The 25,118-nt window shown below is 41.1% G+C and overlaps 2 protein-coding genes across 3 annotated transcripts in view; one reads left to right on the top strand and one right to left on the bottom strand.

Moving 5' to 3' along the window:
- The window catches only part of thrap3b (thyroid hormone receptor associated protein 3b), a 20,708-nt gene extending 7,059 nt beyond the window's left edge, over positions 1-13,649 (top strand). For both annotated transcript variants that reach the window (XM_058408032.1, XM_058408033.1), the window contains exons 2-11: positions 567-719; positions 2,789-3,586; positions 5,261-5,854; positions 5,964-6,139; positions 6,331-6,442; positions 7,600-7,675; positions 9,219-9,379; positions 11,438-11,720; positions 12,057-12,203; positions 12,287-13,649. In XM_058408032.1, the coding sequence (XP_058264015.1) occupies positions 567-719; positions 2,789-3,586; positions 5,261-5,854; positions 5,964-6,139; positions 6,331-6,442; positions 7,600-7,675; positions 9,219-9,379; positions 11,438-11,720; positions 12,057-12,203; positions 12,287-12,547 (2,761 nt within the window). In that variant the 3' untranslated portion in view covers positions 12,548-13,649. The remainder of the gene's footprint in view (positions 1-566; positions 720-2,788; positions 3,587-5,260; positions 5,855-5,963; positions 6,140-6,330; positions 6,443-7,599; positions 7,676-9,218; positions 9,380-11,437; positions 11,721-12,056; positions 12,204-12,286) is intronic.
- A 1,434-nt stretch (positions 13,650-15,083) lies between these two features.
- Positions 15,084-24,034, bottom strand: eva1bb (eva-1 homolog Bb (C. elegans)). The gene is made up of 3 exons (XM_058408034.1): positions 23,876-24,034; positions 17,135-17,272; positions 15,084-15,633 (listed from the first exon to the last, which is right to left on the bottom strand). The coding sequence occupies exons 2-3, from the start codon at positions 17,199-17,201 to the stop codon at positions 15,212-15,214; spliced, it is 489 nt and encodes a 162-aa protein (XP_058264017.1). The 5' UTR covers positions 17,202-17,272; positions 23,876-24,034; the 3' UTR covers positions 15,084-15,211.
- Between the last annotated feature and the right edge of the window lie 1,084 nt (positions 24,035-25,118).

The raw sequence follows: 25,118 nt of genomic DNA, 5'->3' as shown, positions 1-25,118 counted from the left end.
TGACATCGGATGGATTTTCTGCCACATGTCCTGAGGAGATCTCATGATGTTAATGAGCTTTAAGGTCGTCAGTCTGGCTTGTTCGAGCTTCAGAAATATCCCACGTGGGGGTGGAGACGACTGAGATCAACTCCTGTTACACAATTAGACTTTGGTTCTCATCGATCTGTTCTGTTTTGTTTTATTTGTTGACATTTGAAGTGTAAACATCACCTTGTTTGTTTGTGTGCTGAATAAGCAAATGTCTGCAAACCTGGTCATTTTCTTTAACAAATGAACGTCTCCCCGGGAATAGATTGTAGGCAAATATTTGTGTAAATCTATATATTGTAGCCGAGCGCTATCAGTCCCGGGATCGTCAAGAGGGTTGGTGGAAACTGGATTAGCTCAGCCCACTTAAACGAGTGAACGAGTATGGCGAGTATATGAGCATAATGTAGTTCTGTCTGGAATGATATGCATTCAAATAAAGCTAACTGTCAGTGTAAAACCCCCTGAGGTTACTGACTGTCAGTGTTCTCTCTCTTTCTTTCTCCCTCTACTCTACTGTTTTTCCACCCTGCTAGTTTTGAAGAAGACGCGATTTCCAAAATGTCCAAGGCAAAGAATTCTCCTTCCCCCTCTCGGTCCAGATCCAGGTCTCGGTCCCGCTCCAGGTCGTATTCGCGATCTCGCTCCAGCAGCCGTTCACGCTCGAGGTCCAGGAAGCATCGTTACAGGTAAGTCATCCTCTTCCTGTCTGTGGTTCGTTTTTAAACGCCGTTTTTTCTTCTCTAAGAGAAGAACTCTAACTGAACATGGAAGTCCAGACTGTTTAGATTGCAGTATGATCTATCATCTTTGTTGCATTCAAATTATAGGAAATTATGAAACTCTTAACTCGCTCTAACCTCATGTTATACACCAGCGCTGTTTTTGGTTGCCTGTCTGACTCAACTAAACTGGCATTTGTCTAACTGGGCAGCTGTGAACTAAAAACATAAAATCGGCACCTGTGCTACTCATTCAGCCTTATCTGCTTACTCTCCGCCATTTTCCTACTAAAACAATGTGCAGTAAGTCTAAATTTTTTTTTTTTATTTTTTTTTTATTTTTATTTTATTTTATTTTTTTTAAATAACACACTTCCTGTCTCTGTAGCTCTTTGTGCTTGAAGCCTTTATCATACTGTTGAGAATACATTATATTGCCAAATGTTTTGGAACACCCCTCCAACGTGGTGTTTTTCAGGGGTTAGGCTCGGCCCCTTAGTTCCAGTAAAAGGAACTCTTAATGCTTCGACTTCATACCAAGACATTTTGGACAATTTCATGCTCCCAACTTTGTGGGAACAGTTTGAGGATGACCCCTTCCTGTTCCAACATGACTGCACACCAGTCCTGACCTCAACCCGATAGAACACCTTTGAGATGAATGTTGGAACAGGAAGGGGCCATCCCCAAACTGTTCCCATTAAGTCTTGGTATGCTGAGGCATTAAGAGTTCCTTTCACTAGAATTAAGAAAAACCTGAACTCCAACACCTGAATTGGTGAAATGATTTGGAGCGGTGTCCCAAAAATATTGGCTCAATAACCGTGTTGAGAAAAAAAAAGACAGACAAAAACTAAGAATCGTATTGGGACGAGGACATTTTGTGTTAGCTCAAAACTTTTCTCCAAGCCCAGTGAAGCTCCTGTGCTGGTGAACTATGACCTTTAATAAGTGTACGACTCTTTCTCTGTCTGTCTTTCTCATTTGTTTGTGTTGTTGAAGAGTTGCTTAGAGAGCTCTTCTTGACGATCTTCTAATGAGAAAATTCCACCAGTAATTTTTTTCTTCCTGTTTTTCAAGGAAATTTAACAGAATATGCCGTGTGTGTGAGAGAGTGTGTGTTGAAGCTTGGAACCGAACAGAAGAAATGTCTGCGTTTACATTGCAAGAATCTGTGTAGTAGTTGTATACTGCCCCCAAGTGGTAAATGTCGTACCCCCTCCTAGTGGAGGTTTTTTCACAAAGGCCAATTTGTGTATTAATTACAGACCAGTACTGTTCAGTTTATATTTATACACCATGTCTAACAGTGGACAAGCAGCTTGCACAGAAATCCGGCTGTACCTTTAGAGCATTAGCACGGAAAAGCTCACTGAGATAACTGGAATCCATAGTGAGCTCGTCCTCGTCTGGATTGTATGTCATTATTAAGTCATTATTATTCAGCAGCGCTACGCTATAAAATCAAATCAAAGCTCCACGCAGAATTACAGTATCGGGATGGTTCAGGCAGGTCCAGAATGCAGAGGGAGTCTGGATCATAGTCTGGAATCCCATCAGGTAGCAGGACTAACCTTAGCAGAGAGAGAAGGAGCTAGATTCGGAGAGAGAAAATGGATTATTAGGTATGCTATTGCCCTGGAGTGGTATATATATGGGGGTATTGCAGCACAAGTCGGTGACTCTTGACAGATCTGTCTATGGCAGCGTAACTTAACACAAGAGCCGGGATCTGATCCAGGTTCTACCTACCACTCCACCTTCATCAAACCCTTCAGATCTGCCCCTTTATATAGAAGTATTATTCTAGGTGCTAATAAAAAGCCTGCATCTTTTAATCTCAGCAGGTAAAACTGATTATATTGGGGGTGTCTGTACAGAGCTTTATAGGTCATTAGTAATATCTGATTCTTGCAAACATACCAATAACTGAAGGAATTAACAGAAATGTTTGTTCTTCTCTCTCTTTCACTCCCTCCCTCCATTTCTTGCTCATTAAAGTATTTACAAGTTTGTCTTCTCTTTTTCTCCCCTAGCTCCAGATCTCGCTCCCGTTCTCATAGCCGTGACAGAAACTACCCATCACGAGATTTTCAGAGCAACCGGGGGTACACCCGTGGTTTCCGTGGCTACCGAAGACCCTTCTATTATAACCGGGGCCGTGGTCGTGGTTATTATCCACGTGGCTACCACAGAGGAGGAGGAGGTGGTGGTGGTGGTGGTGGTGGAGGTGGTGGAGGTGGTTCCTACGGTTATCGCTCTAATAACTGGCACGGAGGACACCGTGACCAGCAGCAATCCCATGAGCACCACAGTCCCAAAAGGGGGCGCTCTCGCTCCCGCACACCCCGCAAGCGCTCCAGGAGCCGCAGCCGCTCCCATTACTCTGGGAACTCCTCTTCCCGGTCACGCCACTCTAGATCGTCATCACGATCCCCGTCCCCGCGCCGCCGCAACTCTGGAAAAGCCCCGTCTAAGGAGTCAAAGAGTAAGAGCTCACCAAGTGAAGGGAAAGGCAATAGCAAGGAAGCAGAACCCAAGTCTTCTGTACCCATTCCTGAGGAGCCTCCGAGCAAATGGGAGAGCTTGAGTGACTACGCCACCAGTCCGAAAACCTCCAATCCGGAGCCGACCGCTCCACTAGGGGGACAGCCTGAGGTTAAAGTGTCCCTTTCTGGAGCCGCAGGTAACGGTGCCTCTGTTTGGAGAAGCATTAGTGTTCCCGAATCCAAGAGTCCTCCAAAGCCAGCGGCAACATCAACTGGTTTTGGCTTCTTCTCCAAGGAAGACATGAAGGCGGGAGAGAAAGCGGCCATTTCCACAGCGTTCAAAAAGTACGTCCACGTCACTGTGTTTTGAGAGTCCTCTTTTATTTAAACCAACATCCCTCTCTTTTTGTTTTGTTTCTCTCGCACAGTATTTGATTTATAATCACTCTTTCAAATGTGTTTAGTCTGTGCACAGCAAACAAAGCTCCTTGGAAGAAAAAAGGTTAAAATGGAAGTCATCTCATTTCAAACGCCAAATAATAAAATGCCAAATCTTGCTGGCTGTTGCCCTGTGCAATGAGGTTGTTTGCAATCCCATAATTTAGGAGATAAAGCTTAGCCGATGTAAGTATATTTCCTAAAACGAGTCCTGGTCAGTCATGTCTGCTGTGGTGCAGTTTTTAGTGCTCAATGTTTGCTTGTGATAAGTTTATATTTCCTTTTTTTCTAGTAAATATTTTAGAGTAGCTGCATTGTAGAGCTGGGCGATAATCAAATTATAAACCTGTCATTTTTATTTAATGTATAAATATTCAAGTTTATACTCGATTTCCTAATTGAAGTTGTTACAGGACTAGGATCTGTGAGCTGTAGGGTAAGAGGATCAACTGGAGCAAGGAATTAGGAGGATAAAGGATACAGCATGAAGATGGGGGAATAGGAGAATTAATGAGTTCAATCAAGGAACTAAGAAAGAGTGAAGAACTTGTGCTAGGAACTAGGGTTGGGTACCGTTCACCTTTTTAGGCACTTTACACTCTGTGAAATAACACACACATTTATTTCAGTGAAGTCCACACCTCTCAGTGTCAACATTGTCATTTATTTTTCCTTCCCGCCTGTTTTGTGTCTTATACACATCTTTATAACCTGCTGTCTAAATTCATAGCATTGCAGCAAAACACTCTCCAAAACTTCTCTGAATCTTCCTTCCCTACGGCTCCAAGATGTGAACAGAGATTAGTAGTCAGCTACTTTACTGCTGAGCGCATGCACACGTAGTACATGTCATTTTATTTCAATTTCAAGTTTAGTTTAATAAGTTAAGTCAAATAAATACTTTAGTTTATTTACTGCCCTGATTTCAGATTGCCAGCATTCCTGACCTTGTTCACTGGCAATTAATTTAAAACAAAACCCAAATTGTTTACTTCAGCTGCAGCAGAGTTCTTGGTCCTTTTTCTGCTGTAATGCCGTAACATGCACATGACGTACGTCTGGCCACGCCCATTCCCAAAAAAGTCTACAGGCGCTACTATCATCAATCTGAGATATTTAGGGTCAGTGCCTTTGCAGTTAGCCAACATCTGGACGGTAAAATCCCTGTTCTTCAGACACGCCCTTGTGAGAGCAGTACACCAGTAACATGTTTAATTTTATTCCATTCTAACACACTGGGAAGGCTTTTGCAACAGATCATGCATACACAGTTTTCCTGGAAAGTTTATTGTGCTTTTATTAAGGTGGTTTTACTGAATTGAATCCTGCTCTCAGAGGCATGTATCAAGGCAGTGCTTATTTCCGCAGTACAGAGAAGGTTTCATATCAGGGTTTTAAATTATGCCTATTGTTACACTCCTATGTGGAAGCTGAATAAATGGTGTCAAAGTGTAGGTCGTGATATTTTTCCTTATCGCTCAGCTCTACTATAGATTTAGCTCTTTAGAGACTCAGGATTTTAACATTCTTTTTTTAACAGGGAAATGTGTAGGAGAATCACTTTCTGGTCATTCACTACAGGTTTCTGGCAGAGAAGAAAAAACCCGCATCCGACTGGGATGACAATCAGGGCGAAGATCAGAATGCTGGCGATGCCGAGAAGGAGAAGAGTAACCGGAAACAGAAGGGCATTTTCGAACTGGATCCGGAGTACGCAGAGCCAAAGGACAAAGGACTTCCGTTTCTGGATGAGGAGGAAGAGGAGTACTCGAAGAGCCTGAGGGAGAGAAAAACCGAGGAGGAACCCAAGTACAAGGCCAAACCCTCTCTATCTGCAAGGGAACTGTTCGAAGAGCGTTTTGGGAAGTGGGACGATGACTACATGTCCAATAAAGATTCATCACAGCGAGAGGACGATATGGAGGAGGAGGAACACGTGATGGAAGAGCTTTACCGAAGCCGCAAGCAGGCAGCACGTAAAGAAGAGAAGGCCTCCAAGAAGAAAGAGAAGAAGAAGAACCGCGTGAGTCCGTCCCCTTCACCTTCCAGAAGCACAGAGCGTAGCAAGCCCCTGTTCCCTTCAGCCAGGGAGCCGTCTCCGTCCGCCAGATCCTCCAAGAAGAAAGAGCCCGAATTTAACTTTAGTCTGAAAGTGTTTGACGATACCGCAGAGAGGTAATCGACGACGATATAAAAATCTTTATCCGGATCTAATGTTGTAGGATGAATTTGATATAACTGCATGTTTTTTTTTTCTTTTTTCGCCCCCACGCTTCTTTCTTAGCTCTTCTGGTGCTTTAGCCAAAGAAAGACGTTTGTCTCAGGATCTAATATACCCTGTTAAGAAAGAGCATGAGGAATTCCGCTCCATTTTCCAGCACATTCAGGCTGCTCAGCTTCGCCGCAGCCCATCAGAGCTGTTTGCTCAACACATAGTCACCATCGTCCATCACATCAAAGGTAACCTCCTAATCTTAATCAGCGTATCTTTCCTTTTTGTTCTTGTTGTTGTGTCCTGCTCTTGATGGTGTGGAGTTCCTTAGGGTTCCATGTTGAGCTTGTTTTCATGTGCGTATCATTTGAATTAAATCCAGGGTTTTTTTTTTTTTGCATGATGTAAGGATTTTTTTCCTCTTTTTTTTCCTTTGTAGCTCAGCACTTTCGCTCGTCTGGGATGTCTCTGAACGAGCGATTCGGCATGTACCAAAGAAAAGCCGCACAGATGGAAATGATGAGGCAAAGAAAGAGTCCTGAGATCCACAGGTATCAACTTGCTGACAGAATCTTCTAGAAGTAGAGTTGCTTTATTTTTTTTCCCATAGTTAATTGAGAGACGCTTCCTTCATGCGCTTCCCATAACGACTTGAACGTACACTAACGTTATGGTTTCTATAGTAACCACTTAAAAAGGTGCTTGTACGACAGACAATACGTAGTCAAGGCTATTAATTAGCGGATTTTATAAACGTCCTTCTAAGTTTATTTAACGTTTATTCTCTAGCGTCACTGCTTTCTCTGTAAATTGACAAGCTGTGTTATTTTTCTGGGGGTGGGGGGTGGGGGTAAGAGGCAGATGAGGAAATGTAGCTGCTACACGATGTTGCCAAAAGTTTTGGGACGTCTGCCTTTACCTGCACATGAATGTAATATGGAGTTGTCCTGCCCTTTGCAGCTAGAACAGCTTCAACTCTTCTGGGAAGGCTTTCCACAAGGTTTAGGAGTGTGTTTATGGGAATTTTTGACCGTTCCTCTAGAAGTGCATTTGTGAGGTCAGGCACTGATGGTGGACGAGAAGGTCTGGCTCACAGTCTCCGCTCCAATTCATTCCAAAGGTGTTCTATGGGGTTGAGGTCAGGACTCTGTACAGGCCAGTCAAGTTCCTCCACACCAAACTCACTCATCCATCTCTTTATGGACTTTGCTTAGTTCTCTGGTGTACAGTCATGTTGGAACAGGAAGGGGTCATCCCCAAACTGTTCCCACAAAGCATGAATTGTCCAAAATGTCTTGGTATGAAGCTGAAGCATGTGGGGTGTCCCAAAACTTTTGGCAGTATGGTGTATAACATAATGAGAATGGGAGCTAACTTGTTTCGTAAGGATTAAATGTAACTATAAACATAAATAGTGTGTTCTGTAATAAATAGAAAAAGTAATATTTTGAATATTCCTGTAGTGTAAACTGTAATTGGAAAATAATCAACTTTAGAGTGCTAAGTCATTTAGCTTCTTACCAACTTGTTGTTGATTATTTTCCTATCAAAGCATAATGAGTGTTTTAATCCTTAATTAGTTTAGTAATTAGCCTAGATGTGATCAGAAATTAGTTTATGGCTTCTTTAATTGCACTAAATGGTGGTGATGAAGGTGACTTTTCTTCCTCAGCGTCCTCACTGTTCTTCCGTTTCTGTCCCCCCGCAGGAGAATTGATGTGTCTCCCAGTGCTTTTAAGAAGCACACTCGTCTGTTTGAGGATATGGAAGAGAGCGACTACAAGGTGACCGAGCGTTTTCAAAATCTGAAATTCCAGCCCAGTTTGTGTGCCAGCTGAAAGAGCAATGCGCTTTCTCCCTCAAAACCCCCTCACGCCCCTTTTAAAGGAGGTGCGATAAATCTAAATACACCAGAGCCTCCTGTATACACCTTACACCCTCCTGCCCCCCCCAGCAGCTTTTCTATGATGAGATATGATTATTCAGTGGGTTCGTTCATGCCTAAACAAAAAAAGGCTAATCAGAATGGAAGTGACTATTGAGATGGTGTTGTCCAAGCCTTTCGGTGGACATCTAAACAAAAGCCATAGTAAGTATTTTCTATTTGGAAGTGCATTTGAACACGTGGGGCTCTGTACTAATCACCAGGGGAAAGCATGGAGCATGCTGCTTTCCTATGAGATCTGTGCGCTCTTCTGTTATTGGCTTTTTGCTAAACAAAAAAAAAATTAAAACCACATAAAGTTCTTTATCACGATGTATTGTTCTTCTGTTGATCGGGTCACTTTGATACGAAAATGACAGAGAACCGCCCACCTGTGCTTTCAGAGATCTGTCATTTTTATATAATAGAGTTTTATATAAACCTCTTCTATAATCGAATTCTTTCCTCGACTCAGGGTTAGTTGAAGTTTTGCACTGGAGTTAACAATGAAAGAAGGCTTATAGCTAAAGAAAAAGATTTGTGACAATTTTACCTTTCTAAGAGTATTATGGAAGCATAATATGCCTAGATTATGTGAGGAGGGTTTAACTAGTATATTTTTAGATGCTGTATAGGGTATTTGTGCTATTTAATGACACTAAGTTTCCAAGGCGAGAATCTGAGTGATTTTAAATGAATCTGTGTAATGATCGTAAATGGATTATCATCAAAACTGGAAACAGAACCACTGGTGTGTTTGTAAATATAACTGAATAGTTTATAACGGGCTAGCAAGGTGATTAGTCCGTAATTGTGATAAGAGTATAAATTTATATATATAAAAATTGGATAGTGTTTTTAAGGAATAGACATTAAAGATACAGAAACAGATTATGAGGCGTCATCAAATCATTATATTAATCACCTTAAAACTGAAGGATGCTAGTCAGCTTCATCATCCTTTTAACTCCAGTGTGAAACATCTCGACTCACTGTCTGCATTTGGGGAAAGATTTGCATCAAAGAACATAAATATTAGATTCTTCCTAGCCTGAGACTGAAAGTCATCTCTGGAGGATTAAAGATCTCCATTAGCACCATGTGATAGGGTTATAGCTCTATTAAACTGTGTGTTTATTTCTCTGGGCTAACAGTAGATGGCACACCTCGTCTGGAGTTTGGCCCACAGTGGCTTGTACATTGATGTTTTTCTGTCTTGCAGTATGAAAATGTTTAGTTTGGAAGTCTGTAAATATATTTATATGCTTTTATATTTCCCATTCTAGTACTGCTGAGATTATAATCTCTTGATGAACCTCAGTCAGGATTTAGTGCATACTGAGTTTGTGTTGATGTGACAATGATGTATATTAATGTTAAAGTGCGTCACTGTGTCTCTGCAGGATTATGCTAAAAAATACGAAGGAGAGTCAATGGACCTGCGTTTGGATATTGAGCGACGTAAAAAATACCCCAAACGTGAGGGGGGTAAAGGCTCAGCCGGGTCGCGCACCCCCAGCCGAGAACTCTCTCCTGAAAAGTCCTCCAAGCATAAGAAGTCCAAGTAAGTTTTACATGGACATAACGGAACACAATAAACACTTCACCACAATACAAATCATACACCGGTCAGACATAAAATTGTGACCACTGAGAGGTGACGTGAATAAGACTGATGATCTCATCATGGCACCTGTTAGTGCAGGGCTGGGCAATTAATTTCTACAGGGGGCCACAAAAAGCAATAAATTATATATTTTGATTAGCTGCTACTGGTAATTAGAAGAATAAGGATATTCTGTAAATGTTTATGTAAATTCATGAATTGTTGTGTAGGTCAAAGAGGAAAATAATTAGAATATATAGATATAAAAGTAATAAACAGTTTAAAACAAAAGCTATCATTGCATCACTTTCATTTTATTTTCAACTTGTTAATCTTCACAAATACTGAAAAGATGTTTTGCATTATGTTAAAGATAAGCAACTGCTCAACTTCATTCAGAAAGCAGTAAGTGCTTGTTTTCAGTTCATTTTACTGCTCAGGGTTCATTTCTGTCACTTTATCCTGAATTCTCTTTAAAAGTCCCAACATTTTCCCCCGTCAGATTTGGACAACCATCAGTTGTCACACCTGCCAGCTTGTCCCATTTCAGTCCCAGTTTGTCCAAACATGCATTTACGTCCGTGAAGACATCACTACCTGTTGTTGTTGTTCCTTTCATTGACTGCATGGCTGCCAGCTCTTCCGTGATTTTGAAGTCTGCACTGATCCTACGTAAGATGTTGAGTAGCTGGGCAGTGTCACGTAAATCGCAGCTTGCATCCAGAGCCAGTAAAAAATAGTCAAAGTTGACCACTCTGTTCCTCAGCTGAAGCTCCAGATTTCCTGCGATGTCCTCAACCCTTGTCGTTACAGCGTGTCAGGAAAGGGGCACGTTCTCGAATGCTCCCTTTTTCTCTGGGCATATCAGGGCAGCAGAGTCCACCATACACTCCTTAATAAACTCTCTGTCAGAAAACGCTTTACTTTTTCTAGTGATTTTGTGAGAGATGACGTAAGTTGTCTTGACAGCTGCATCTCTGGGTGTGGGAAGTTTTGTAAAAAGTCTTTGTCGGGTTTGCAGCATGGCTAGCATAGCCTCCGACTCTTGCACGCTCTTCATCAGACAAGTTCTTGTATTTCTCCTTGTGTTTGGTCACGTAGTGGCGATTCAGATTGTAATCTTTCAGCGACCTGTGTACCACAAACTAAGCACACGGCTTTACCTTTGATTTCTGTAAATAAATATTTTGCAGTCCATGTCTTGTTGAAAACACGGCATTCGGAATCAACTTTTATTTTTTTAATGGGAGCTGACATTTTTAGGGGTATCTGACCAGCATTAACGTGCAGCATCACCTGTTACTGTTCAGACACGCACATCCATACGGAAATAATAAAACGCCAGGCTTTTCAAAATAAAAGTAACATAGTTGTATTGCGTGCACAGCATAAATACTTGTTCATTTATGTTTATGACTGACTTAATGCGGGCCCGACAGGGATGTCCAAAGGACCGGATGTGGCTCGTGGGCCGTAAAATGCCCAGGTCGGTGTTAGTGGGTGGGATATATTAGGCAGCAAGTAAACGTTTTGTCCTCAAAGTTGATGTTAGAAGCAGGAAAAATGGGCAAGAGTAAGAATTTGAGTGAGTTGGACGAAGGACCAAGTTGTGATGGCTAGACCACTGGATCAGAGCATCTCCAAACACTGCAGCTCTTGTAGGGTGTTCCTGGTCTGCAGTGGTCAGTATCTATCAAAAGTATCCTTTAGAGGTTGGAACTGCTGTTATAGAAAAATTCAGATTTGAGAGTTCCGCAGTACTGAGCAGTGTAATATGGTGCATGTTATATAAATCTATCTATGTCAAGGATCTAACAAGTAGGTCTCCATCACTAGTTACAGTATATTATCTTAATATCAGGTTCTGTTTCATTTAGTTCGCTAGCTATGAATGTTTTGCAGCCATGTTTTAATGACCGCCCGGTTATCAGGTTTGCTTCCACAGTTCAGTCTGAAATGAATGACCTTGATTTAGGTGATTGGTTTTGACCTTATTTTGTTGTTTGTTTTTTAAAGGAAAAGCAAGAAGAAGCGTGAGCGTTCTCCTTCCTCCTCCTCGTCCTCTTCCTCTTCCTCACCCCACACGTACAGATCCAGAGAGTACCACGGCGAGGAGATGGAGCACATGGAGAAAGGGGGCTTCGATAAGTCCCGCCTGGGGCCGCGCGAGTACCCCCGGGATTATGAGGGGGGCCACATGGAGAGAGGAGGCTACGAGAGAGGAAGAGGAGGGTACGAGCGTGGAGGATTCGACCGGACCGGATACGATAGAGGACGTGGGGGATACGACCGGGGATTTGTAAGTCTGAGTGTTTACGTAATAAAGTTGATGATGAAAGTTCCATCTGAAAACATTGATCACCAGTGAAAGCTTAGATATTGGAGAATTCACAACTGTCTTTTAGGAGCTGTTTTAAAGGAAGCTCTATGGCTAGAGGAGTGTGATGGTATTATCTGACACGGAGAACACAGTTATAGATCTTATTGGGATCCTGGACATTGTGAGAAATAATGATTTTTAAAAGTCTGCTGAAATCTAAATCCAGCTTGAAGGAACCTTTTCATAGTAAGCTGACAGGACAAGAGGAGGAGGAGGATGATGTCAATAAATAATTAATGACTTTTTGGTTTGCAGCCTAGAATGAGAGGAAGGGGATGGAACAGAGGAAATTACCCCAACAACAATAACAACGGAAACCCTGCAAATATTGGCGGGCCAGTGCGCCCCCAGGAGGAGGAGTGGGACCCTGAATACACCCCTAAGAGCAGGAAGTACTACCAGGTATTTACAGCCCACACACACACCTGAATTAATCTTTCAACCTTCATTTTAAATGACCAGCATCCTTTCCTGTCTCTGTGCAGCACGATGACCGTGACCGTGAGGGAGAGTTGAAGTGGGTGGATGGGCGTGGCCGTGGGCGGGGAATGTACCCGCGCACTAGAGGCGGCTCCTTTAATGTTCGCAGAGGAGGTGCAGGTGCCGGTGGTAGCAGCGGCAGCCCCAAGTGGACCCACGACATGTTCCAGGGAGCCACGGAGGAGGGAGAGCTGCCTGATGACGGAGCTGAACACGGGCTGAAAGACGACGAGAAAACCGCAGAGAGCTCCACCTCTAAACCCTAGACCACACCCACTTTTTTTTTTTTTTTTTTTTTTTAAATAAATAAATAAATATTAGTTGATCCATCACTGCAGTCCCCAAACACAGGTGTGTTGTACAGATGGAGCGCTGTTCTGCTCAGCTTATTCCATCTCACATTTAAAACAAAAGGCTTTCTGGTTATTTGTTTGATTTTGTTTTTTTTTTTATTGTAATTTTAGACCTAGCAGCTCCAGTCTACTCAAGTCTAACTGGAATGTGCAGGATGCTGTCTGTGTGTACATGACATTTATTTTCTTTGTTTTTCTTTATTTTATAACGTGCAATGGAGATGCGCATTTGTGCCTTAGAGACGGGAACTGCAGTGAAGTGTTGTGTTTTTGTTCTTGTTTTAAAGTTAGGTTTGTTTTTTCTTGCTCACTTCCCTCTGTGTCCCCCAGCCTCCTTCCTCCTTCCTCCTCCTTCCTCCTCCTCCTCCTTCTATCTCGGTGTGTTGTACAGATCTCTTCATTTTAACTTGTCCTGTTCATCCCGTTGACGTTAATCGCCGAGCCGTTTCCCCTCCGAAACGCTTCCACTGTGTATTTTTAACTGATTCGTGATAAATAAGTCAAGAGTTAAAACTCTAGTGGGATTTCTTTCACTCATGCCCTGAATTGCTTTGATATATATTTTTTGTTCACTCTGTTGCTTTGTAAATGATCATAATTGCTTATATAGATTTTTTTTTAAACATATATACTATAAAAAAAAAAAGAAAAAAATGTAGTCAGGACCCCAAACTGGTTTTAGTCATTATTGTGTGTCAGAAGGATGCAAAAACACAGCTGAGGATTTTCGACGGACCGAACATGTTTTACAGCTGCTACACGGTTTGTGTAACTAGAGTTCTGTAATCCTGAGACTAATGAGCCATAATAATAATAATAATAATAATCATAGTCGGTCTGATTGAAGAAACGTTTTCCGCTCCGTTTTGTAGACCTCCACCTTTTTTTTTTATTTGCAGTGACATTTCTAAAGCTGGTTTTGTTCCGTTTATACTGTTCAGACAATGCTTCTTCTCATTTCTGTCTCTCCTCGTTCCCATTTCAATAATAAAAATCCCCTCTCTTTCTCGGTTTACTTAGAGCCGTCTTTTGTGTTTGTAGACGACTTGTTAAATGCGAAACAGCTGTTAGCCATTACATGCCGAATGTCATGGGAACGGGTCAGCTCTAATCTCGCCACTTAACGCAAACATTGATAGCATCTGCAGTTAACTCTGAGTTGTGACAGCTGGACCCAAGCTGGGCCTCGTCAGCAACCCTGGGTTCGGTGGTTCAAACCATCAGCTCTCGAATAATAAAGTGAAAAACGCTAGATGTATTGAGCACTTTAACGTTTACCGAGTTTTTCTCTACATGTCTGTATCGTTCTCCAGAGAGAGAAAATGATGCTTTCTATTATTTTACTCTAAAATAAAAGCTAGCTTATTTAAATATTCAGTCATGCATTAAAGATTTCAAATTCTAAAAAAACATTGCACTGTTCCTGGCATAAAACCTCTAAACATTCCTTCTGAGAAGTAAAGCATGTGTAACTTTTAGTACAGTTCAATGTATTTGCATAGAGCTTTCAACAATGGATGTCATCTCAAAGCAGCTTTAGAGAAGTATAGACATATAGAAAAAATAAATAATTATAACATTTTAGCCCTAATGAGCAGGGAAAAACTCAATACATGACATGAGGAAGAAACCTTTAGAGGAACCAGGCTCAGATGGGAACCACATCCTCATTTGGGTGACACTGGACAGGAAATAATGTAAATAATAATAAAAAATACAGAATTGTTTATTAAACTGATTTAGATTTGGTTTAACAAATAGGCAGTATAGCTCTGAAGTTACATGCTTTATTATTTAGGAAAGCTAATGTTCGTTACCAAGTTTAGAGAGCTGTGCTGAGACTGAGAAGAGTCAGGATTCAGAGGAATAAAAATCAGCAGCTATCTGGAGGTTATGGAAGTCTGGATGCTGTGAATGAAAGGGTTAAATGATTGTGTTTAAAAAATCGTAAGATAAATGGGTGCTCATGAAGTTAGCTCTAAATCTATATTATGAGGTTTTGGCTCAGTCTCTGTGTGGAGATCCCCATCGTCTCCTTGTGGGTTTCCTCCACGTTTACAGGTTTCTTCCCACTTCCCAGTAGCTGGAATGATGACTCCTGAATAAGTGTGTGCATTCCTGCCTCGTTCCCAGGATGATGTGCTGATGTGATGAATTATTAAACCAGAGCCAATCAGAAGGCAGAATTCAGCAGCACACAGGAAACTGGTACGTGTCTTTGGTGGAACTTTAGAGCAAATGCTTTGACATCTGAAATCTTTTTAATGTCCTCTAGGGAGGAGATTTGTTTCTGTTACACAGTGGGAGAGCAGCGACAGGAAGTGCAAGCCTGAGAAATGAGGGGTGAAGTTTTCTGCCTGAGCGTGGGATCCAACAGGATGCTGAGTGAGCTGAAAGGAGCTTTATTTTTAAATTCCACAGAGACATCATAAAGTATAAACAGACACTCTGTCGTATAAAAGGTTTATTCTTAAACGTGTACAAAATATACGAGACTTGTATCAGGGTTAGTCTCAAAAATAAGTGCAAAATATTCGCTGTACAGTATATTGTATCAAAATCATCTTTTATACATCGCTAGTGATAGTGCACGCGGCCGAGCGTTCCCGTCCCGTTGGTCAGAAGATCCGGCTGTCCGTTTCTCCAGATTTCTCTGACGATGCGTTCGCGCTCCTCTAAACGGCGAGCTCTTTCCAGCTCGTCGGCCGAAGAGAAAACGTTCACGCTGCTGATGGTACCGTTGGATTGGTTCTGCTCGCATACAGGTGCTACGGTGACATCGGGCACCTCTTCCTCTCCTTCCGCATCGCTCTTACCCAGTCGTTCCTCCTCGTCTTCCTCGTTGGATTCTTTAAGACGTTTCTGCTCAGAGGAGGAAGCTTTCTTCACGGCGTTTCTTCTTGGTCTGCAGGCGAAGCCCAGGATGAGGAGCGTCAGAGCCAGGAGCAGCCCGAAACACACGCCCAGCATGAAGTAGAGCGCAAAGCTCTCTGTGTTCTCTGTGTGGAAGATGACACAATTTCAAACGTTAACTTTTCAATACGAAGCTACACCGATCAACCATAACACTGTGAGCAGTGAGAGGTGAAGTGAATAAGACTGATGATCTCCTCATCATGGCACCTGTTAGTGGGTGGGATATATTAGGCAGCAAGTCAACATTTTGTCCTCAAAGTTGATGTGTTAGAAGCAGGAAAAATGGACAAGTGTAAGGATTTGAGTGAGTTTGACAAAGGGCCAAATTGTGATGGCTAGACCACTGGATCAGAGCATCTCCAAAACTGCAGCTTTTGTGGGGTGTTCCCGGTCTGCAGTGGTCAGTATCTATCAAAAGTGGTCCAAGGAAGGAACGGTGAACCGGTGACAAGGTCATGGGTGGTTGAGGCTCACTGATGTACATGGGGGGTGAAGGCTGGCCCGTGTGATCCGATCCAACAGATGAGCTACTGTTGCTCAAATTGCTGAAGAACTTAATGCTGGTTCTGATAGAAAGCTGTCAGAATACACAGTGCTCTACAAGTTTGTTGCGTATGAAGTTGCATAGCCGCAGACCAGTCAGAGTGCCTATGCTGACCCCTGTGCACCACTGAAAGCAGTAACTATGGGCACGTGAGCAGTAGAACTGGACCACAGAGCAATGGAAGAAGGTGGGCTGGTCTGATGGATCATGTTTTCTTTTACAGATTTCAGTTTGAGGTGTTGACTCCGCCTCCAAAATTCCCCAGATCTCAATCCAAACGAGCGTCTGTGGGATGTGCTGGACAAACAAGTCCGATCCATGGAGACCACACCTCCAAACTCATAACGACTTCTGCTGCTAACATCTTGGTGCCAGATACCACAGCACACCTTCAGGGATTCAGTGGGGTCCATGCCTCAACGGGTCAGCACAATATTGGGCAGGTGATGTTTTAATAATGTTTTGGCTGATCGGTGTATATGTGATTTACACAACCTGGAACAATCATTCAGCATTTATTCAGCCTCCTGAACGATTCATTCTTTGGAAATTATTCTTTATAACGAATCATCTCTACGAATCAAATCCATCTCTATGGCATTTCCATAACATCAATATAACTGGTCTTAAAAAACACAAGATAGTCTGACACTATGATTTATGAGCTAGGATTTTATCAGATTTCTGGAGGTTTTACATACAGTAAATATAACCGTATATAATAACACTGTCCTGTACGGAGAAAGCACCATATAATCTAAATCTCATCATAAATGGAGTATACACTTTAAAAATCATTTATGAAAGGAGTCTCCAGTGTCAGAGCTCTGTAACTGTTAGCTCTCAGTATTTTTGGGGGGACTCTTATTCTATAGGAAGGGAGAGGATATTTGTTTCTAGCTGATCTAAATAACAAGAGCTAACTTGTTTCCTGGATGTTCCACAAAATTCAGAGCAAATTAGATAAGGATAAAATCTCTGATGCTGAAAAGTCAATAATAACTGGAATTCAACTTTGTGTGTGTGTGTTTGATACACACCTGTAATGTGAGCGTAGGTGGCCATGCTGTTGCTCAGCAGCTCCATGTCTTTCCTCACAGGATTCATTCTGTTGTCTTCTGTCTCTCTGTCACACACACACGACCCTCATCACACTTCCTGTTACTCACCTCACACTCCTGAAACACACACACATACAGATAGTGTGTTAGACATGCTGTCAGGTCACACACACACTGATAACCCTGCATCATACTCGTCTGATCAATAATCAATTAACTTTTGCATCAGTAAAAGTGGATTTTTCTTACTTTTTAGCTATTAATAAAATATGCTGAACAGAGATCGATTGTTTTTGCCTGAATACAAGTGGAGCTGTTTCACATGATCTGACAATATGAACTAAATAACAAAATATTCACATTAATTTCCACTGAAAGAATGAGAAGATAAACCCAGAGAAGGTAAACACTATGATGCACTGAAGCTACACATTACAAATCCAAACACTGAGAAACCAAAGACCTAGAAGCTAAAGACTGAGAATATAAACATAGGATTTAAACAAAGAGAAGCTAAACACTGGGAGCCGCTTATACTGGGAGCCAAACACTCTGAATCTAAACACTAACACTGAAAAGTTAAACACTCACAATCTCAATACTCTGAAGCTAAACATTGAGAAGTTAAAGACTCAGATGCTAAATGTTAAGAAGCCAAACACTCAGAAGGTAAACAGTGAGACATCCAAAACTCTCGGACAACAAACACACCAGTAGCTGATAAACACTGAGAGGGAATCACTGAGAGGGAATGATTACAGCTGAGAAGATGACACACTAAACACTGAGACACTAAACATTGAGACAATAAACACTCAAATCAAACACTGAAACACTAAACATTCAGAAGCTAAACACTGAGACACTAAACACTCAGAAGTTAAACACCGAGACACTAAACACTTAAAAGCCAAACACTGAGACACTAAACACTCAGAAGTTAAACACTGAGACACTAAACACTCAGAAGTTAAACATTGAGACAATAAACACTCAAATCAAACACTGAAACACTAAACATTCAGAAGCTAAACACTGAGACACTAAACACTCAGAAGTTAAACACCGAGACACTAAACACTTAAAAGCCAAACACTAAACACTCAGAAGTTAAACACTGAGACACTAAACACTCAGAAGTTAAACACCGAGACACTAAACACTCAGAAGTTAAACATTGAGACACTAAACACCGAAACACTAAACACTCATAAGTTAAACACCGAGACACTAAACACTCAGAAGTTAAACACTGAGACACTAAACACTCAGAAGTTAAACACTGAGACACCAAACACTCAGACACTAAACACTCAGACACTAAACACTCAGAAGTTAAACACTGAGACACTAAACACTCAGAAGTTAAACACCGAGACACTAAACACTTAAAAGCCAAACACTAAACACTCAGAAGTTAAACACTGAGACACTAAACACTCAGAAGTTAAACACCGAGACACTAAACACTCATAAGTTAAACACTCAGACACTAAACACCGAAACACTAAACACTCATAAGTTAAACACTGAGACACTAAACACCGAAACACTAAACACTCAGAAGTTAAACACTCAGACACTAAACACTCAGAAGTTAAACACTGAGACACTAAACACTCAGAAGTTAAACACTCAGAAGTTAAACACTCAGACACTAATCACTTAGAAGTTAAACACTGAGACACTAAACACTCAGAAGTTAAACACTCAGACACTAAACACTCAGAAGTTAAACACTCAGAAGTTAAACACTGAGACACTAAACACTCAGAAGTTAAACACTGAGACACTAAACACTCAGAAGTTAAACACAGACACTAAACACTCAGAAGTTAAACACTGAGACACTAAACACTCAGACACTAAACACTCAGAAGTTAAACACTCAGACACTAAACACTCAGAAGTTAAACACTGAGACACTAAACACTCAGACACTAAACACTCAGAAGTTAAACACTCAGAAGTTAAACACTGAGACACTAAACACTCAGAAGTTAAACACTGAGACACTAAACACTCAGAAGTTAAACACTCAGACACTAAACACTCAGAAGTTAAACACTGAGACACTAAACACTCAGAAGTTAAACACTGAGACACTAAACACTCAGAAGTTAAACACTCAGACACTAAACACTCAGAAGGTTAACACTGAGACACTAAACACTCAGAAGTTAAACACTGAGACACTAAACACTCAGAAGTTAAACACCGAGACACTAAACACTTAAAAGCCAAACACTAAACACTCAGAAGTTAAACACTGAGACACTAAACACTCAGAAGTTAAACACTGAGACACTAAACACCGAAACACTAAACACTCATAAGTTAAACACCGAGACACTAAACACCGAGACACTAAACACTCAGAAGTTAAACACTGAGACACTAAACACCGAAACACTAAACACTCATAAGTTAAACACCGAGACACTAAACACTGAGTCACTAAACACTCAGAAGTTAAACACTGAGACACTAAACACTCAGAAGGTTAACACTGAGACACTAAACACTCAGAAGTTAAACACTGAGACACTAAACACTCAGAAGGTTAACACTGAGACACTAAACACTCAGACACTAAACACTCAGAAGTTAAACACTGAGACACTAAACACTCAGAAGTTAAACACTGAGACACTAAACACTCAGAAGTTAAACACTGAGACACTAAACACTCAGAAGGTTAACACTGAGACACTAAACACTCAGAAGTTAAACACTGAGACACTAAACACTCCTGTAGCTACTAATCACTGAATCATGGTCTGTACAGATACGTACATATACATTATGAGGTGCTGAACATTCATGCTCTAAACACTCAGAAACTAAACACAAACTATATGTGTGTGTGTGTGTGTGTGTGTGTGTGTGTGGCAACTCTCCAGCCCATGCACATGTGTGTGTGTGTGTGTGTGGCAACTCTCCAGCCCATGCACGTGTGTGTGTGTGTGTGTGTGGCAACTCTCCAGCCCATGCACGTGTGTGTGTGTATGTGTGTGTATGTGTGTGTGTGTATGTGTATGTGTGTGTGTGTATGTGTGTGTGTGCTCTGATTTGGACGTCTCCAGTTTTCCCACAGAAGCAAAACTTTAATGTTCTTCACACACACTCCACACTGGAAAATGAGCGAATCCCTGATTACGTCACTGTCTCTGAGGGAAAGACAGGAAGTGTGTGTGTGTGTACGTGTGTGTGCGTGTGTGTGTGTGTTTTATGTGTGTGTCGGGGGAGGGAAAGAAGTAAAACAGGCAACACACAGGAAATGACTTCAAAAACGCGAAAGCCACTTGTCCGGCTCTGGAGTATAATTAGCTTCGCTACGAGCTTTCTGTTAGTGGCTGTGTTCCAAACTGATTTAGGAACAGTTCACATTCGAGATTTAAAGAATTTCTTCACTTCATATGCAATATTTACACAATTCTATGATGTGCAGTGCATTATGGGAAATACACATCTGTCCTTAGCCACAAACATTGTAAGAACACTAGAAAACAAGTCTATAACTAATAATAAAGTCAATAAAATGACCGTTTACGGTGGGAAATGGACTTACAACTATGTTCAGAGTTTATGGTGATGAATTCTACTGTGGAATGTGAGCGTTTGGGACACAGCTGGAGTGCGTTTGGGACACAGCTGGAGTGCGTTTGGGACACAGCCGTGGCGACTCTCTGAACCGCATGACCTTGACACCCCGGGCCAGAGACAGAGGGGCCATGCCATTCTCTTCCTGCTCACTTCCTGTTTAAAGACTGGTAATTACTGCAGGGTGTAATCTACAGAAATGAGACACAGCCGCCCTGCTACCCTCCACCCATCACCCTCCTCCCTCCTCCCTGATCCCTATCAGCTCTCAGACTGAACACAGCCGAGCTCCTGCTGGGGGACACCGGGGTCGGGGAGAGACGCTCAGAGACGCTCTGCATGTCTCTCTATCTTTACTCTCTTTCACTCTGTCTCTCTCTATCCTTGTTCTCTTTCACTCTGTCTCACCATCTTATTATCTATCTCACTCTTCCCATGTCTCTCTCTCTCTCTCTCTCTCATCTCTGTTTCTCTCAGTGGGTCTCACTCTGTTTTTGTCTGTCTGTCTGTCTCATCTCCATTTCTCTCTCTAGCTTTGCAAGTCTTACTATATGTCACTCTCATTCTGACTCCCTCACTCTATCTTTCTGTCTCACTCTGTCTCTCACTCCACCCTGCACCATATGTCTTTCTGTCTCTTTCTTTGTCCTTTTTACTGTTTTATTCTCTGTCTGTCTTCTTTCTCTGTCTGTCTCTGTCTCACCATCTCTCTCTCTCTCTCTCTCTCTCTAGTTGTTAAGAAGTAAATTATTGTTGTCGTAACACTCTTTCCACACAGAACACAGTGTGGTTAAAGTACAAACTATGAAGCTATGCTATGCACCAATGCCCCCTAAACACACACACACACACAGCACAGAAATGTAATAATAGGCTGTATTTAGTGTGAGTCATTCCATGTGATGTGTTTGTTTAGGAAGCCGCGTCGTCTTAAAAATATCTCAATCAGATACCAAACACACACACACACACACACACAAATAGCTATGAATCACAGACTAAACAATGCTGACACACACCATTTCCAAGCAGCCTCTCTGTATCCTGTAACCAACAACCTGCTACAACCCGCACTACCACCGCTGTCTGTGTGTGTGTGTGTGTGTGTGCACGTTCAATTTTCCATAGCTAAATTTCCAAATGTCAATAAACATATTGGATCAGTTTCAAACATCATTTGACAGAACATATTGATCATTAAGTCACAGTCACTGGGAGGAGTTGTGACATCCCAGCGCTGTTTGAGTTCTGGATTCTGATTGGTCAGAAGGTTTTGATTAGTTTTTTACAGATTTATATGAATATGCTTGTTCTAATACGTTACTGTTGCTATGGTAACAGCCTAGTCAAGTGACAAAATATATATATATATATATATATATATATATAAGAAGCATAAACTAAAAGGGGAACTACAGCCAAAATACTGTTAATAAACCTTGTGATATAGATTAATACCTGACTGAAAAACTGGTCTCTTTAACATCCATCATGCTGTGTTTACAATTTATTTAAAATTTGAAAAACTTCAGCCAAAAATGAACATCCCACCCCCCGTTAACATACACAAATGGAACGCTCCACAATTCGAATTCTAACTGCCAGCTGAGCTTAGCAACCAATCAGCTCTGAGAACACAAATTACACCTCCCCTCCTAGCTAAAAAGAGGCTAATGGTTTATCTAGCTAGTTTTTCATTCAGACATTTCTGAAGGTGCAGTGACCGTAGAAATGACCACTTCTGAGGAAAGTGTCAACATTCTACTCAAAAGTGGTGATGAATTACCAAAAAAACCCTCCTTACAACTATAATTACACCGATAACAATTAGCATCCTCCGCTAACCGAGGTTCCTGTGATAGTGAGGAAATAGCAATGTTGCTTCAGTACCAGTCACGAATAGCTTAAAAGTGAGCCGTCCGTGTGGAACCTGCTCATAAACACCAACACCATGTGCTACCAAAAAAGCGCTAACGGTGAATCATCTCTTCATCCACATGAGAGGATTTTACTACAGAACGTTCATGTGGAAGATAAAAACAACTGACCACAATAAAGCAAGATGAAATGTGTGCACTGGGTTATAAACACACACACGCACACACACACACACGGTTCTGCAGTGATTATTAGAAATTATTAAAAAAGATTTAACAGAAAACACTCATTTGTTTACCGAATATAAGTGAAGCTATATAGTGCTGTTGCTATAGCAACCGACCGATCACATCGCTCCGAGCCCCATGACAGGAAGCTATGATATTCTATAACAATCGTTCTTTCTTTTCTTCTTCGTTCATTTCTTTCTTTTATTCGTCCTTCTCCTATCTGCCCTCTTGTTTTTTTCTTCTTTTGTTTGTTTGTTTGTTTGTTTCTTTTTCTCTATTCTTATCTTTGTTCTTTCTTTCTCTTTCGGTCTTTTTCTTCTGTTCTTATTCTCATTTGTTTGTGTTTTATTTTTTCATTTCTCATCCTTTTTTGTTTGTGTTTTTTTTTTTCATCCGTTTTGTTTAGGTTTTTTCCTCCATTTTATTCTTCCTCATATGAAGTTCTCTTTTTTGTTTAACTTTTTCTTCTTTTCTCATTCTCTCTCTCTCTCTCACTCTCTCTCTCTCTCTCTCTCTCTCTCTTTCTTAGATTCTTTTTAAAAAAACGTTGCCATTAGGAAATCCCACTCACTCACTTTTTTCTTTCTACAATCTCTCCATCTATTCTTGTATTATATAGTGTATTCAATGTGTATTTATTATTTTATCAGTTATTTATTAGTTTTTTCACCCTTTCTCCTATCCCTCCTGCCCTTTCTTTTCTCTATGATCTTTTTTAAGTTGTATTTCCGTTAAAATTTAAGCCTTATTTTATTTTATCTTATTTTATTTTATCTTATTTTATTCTATTTTATTTTATCTTGTTTTATCTTATTTTATCTTACTTTATTTTTTATCTTGTTTTATTTTATTTCATTAAGCATATTATTTATTAATGAACCTTGCCTTGTTCTTTCACTTCTCCTCACTTTCTTCTTCAGCTTCTTGTATCCAGACAAATCTGCACCAAGTTAACAGCACTAAAACACAAAACAACTGAACACACACACACACACACACACACACTTACCTTCTGTTAATGAACCATCGGATTCTGAATAAAGTTATCCGTGTGTCTGTGTGAAGCTTCAGAAGCTCACCAGATGTTCACCTGGTGTGTGAACATGAGTCGAGTGTGGACCTGAACTGTGTGTGTGTGTGTGTGTGTGTGAGAGAGAGAGAGAAAGAGAGAGAGAGAGAGAGAGAGAGGGGAGGGGAGGGACACAGGACAGAGAGGACTGTGATTCTAGGAGGTGCTTTACTTTACACACACACTCACACACACACACATCTTTCCACAGAAAGAGGCAAAAGTTTGCTCTCCATTAGCAATTCTTCCTTCTCTCTCTCTCTCTCTCTCTCTCTCTCTCTTTCTCTGCAGAATTCTGTACCAGTTTTTTGGTTCTGTACCATTTTATTGGTTCTGTATGGGTTTATTGGTTCTGTACCATTTTATTGGTTCTGTACAGGTTTATTGGTTCTGTACCATTTTATTGGTTCTGTATGGGTTTATTGGTTCTGTATGAATTTATTGGTTCTGTACAGTTTTATTGGTTCTGCACAGTTTCATTGGTTCTGTACGGGTTTATTGGTTCTGTACGAATTTATTGGTTCTGTACAGTTTTATTGGTTCTGCACAGTTTCATTGGTTCTGTACGGGTTTATCGGTTCTGTACAGTTTCTGCACAGTTTCATTGGTTCTATACAGGTTTATTGGTTCTGTACGAATTTATTTGTTCTGTACAGTTTTATTGGTTCTGTACGAATTTATTTGTTCTGTACAGTTTTATCGGTTCTGTACAGGTTTATTGTTTCTGTATGGGTTTGTACATGGGCTCTAGGTGGAATTCTGCCTGATTGGGAAACCCTTAAGGTCCCTTAGAGGTTCTATATTTTTAAAGAAAAAATTTCTCTCTCTCTCTCTCTCTTTCTTTTTTCCACACCCTGTTTTCTCTCACTTTCTCATTTTTTGTTTTTTTTCCTCGTCTCTCGTTCCTTCTCTCTCCACCCCGTAATCCCTTTCTTCATTCTCTCTCATTCTAGCACTCTCCTTTATTTCTCTCTCTTTCTTCTCTCCTTGTCATTATCTCTTTATCCTCTTTCCCTCCATCGTGTACATCTCTTACTTACTTTCCTGTCTCTGACCCTCTCTGTGTCTGTCCATACTTCACACACACACACACACACACACACACACAGATTGAGAGTAAAACACAGGGAGGAGTGTTAAAGCTCAACTGTAATTTACACCCACACACTTAACCAAAACAAAC

Source organism: Hemibagrus wyckioides, linkage group LG14, assembly GCF_019097595.1.
Source record: "Hemibagrus wyckioides isolate EC202008001 linkage group LG14, SWU_Hwy_1.0, whole genome shotgun sequence".
Classification (NCBI taxonomy): Eukaryota; Metazoa; Chordata; class Actinopteri; order Siluriformes; family Bagridae; genus Hemibagrus; species Hemibagrus wyckioides.
The sequence above is the reverse complement of the archived record's forward strand: the minus strand, read 5'-3'. Positions and strand labels throughout refer to the sequence as shown.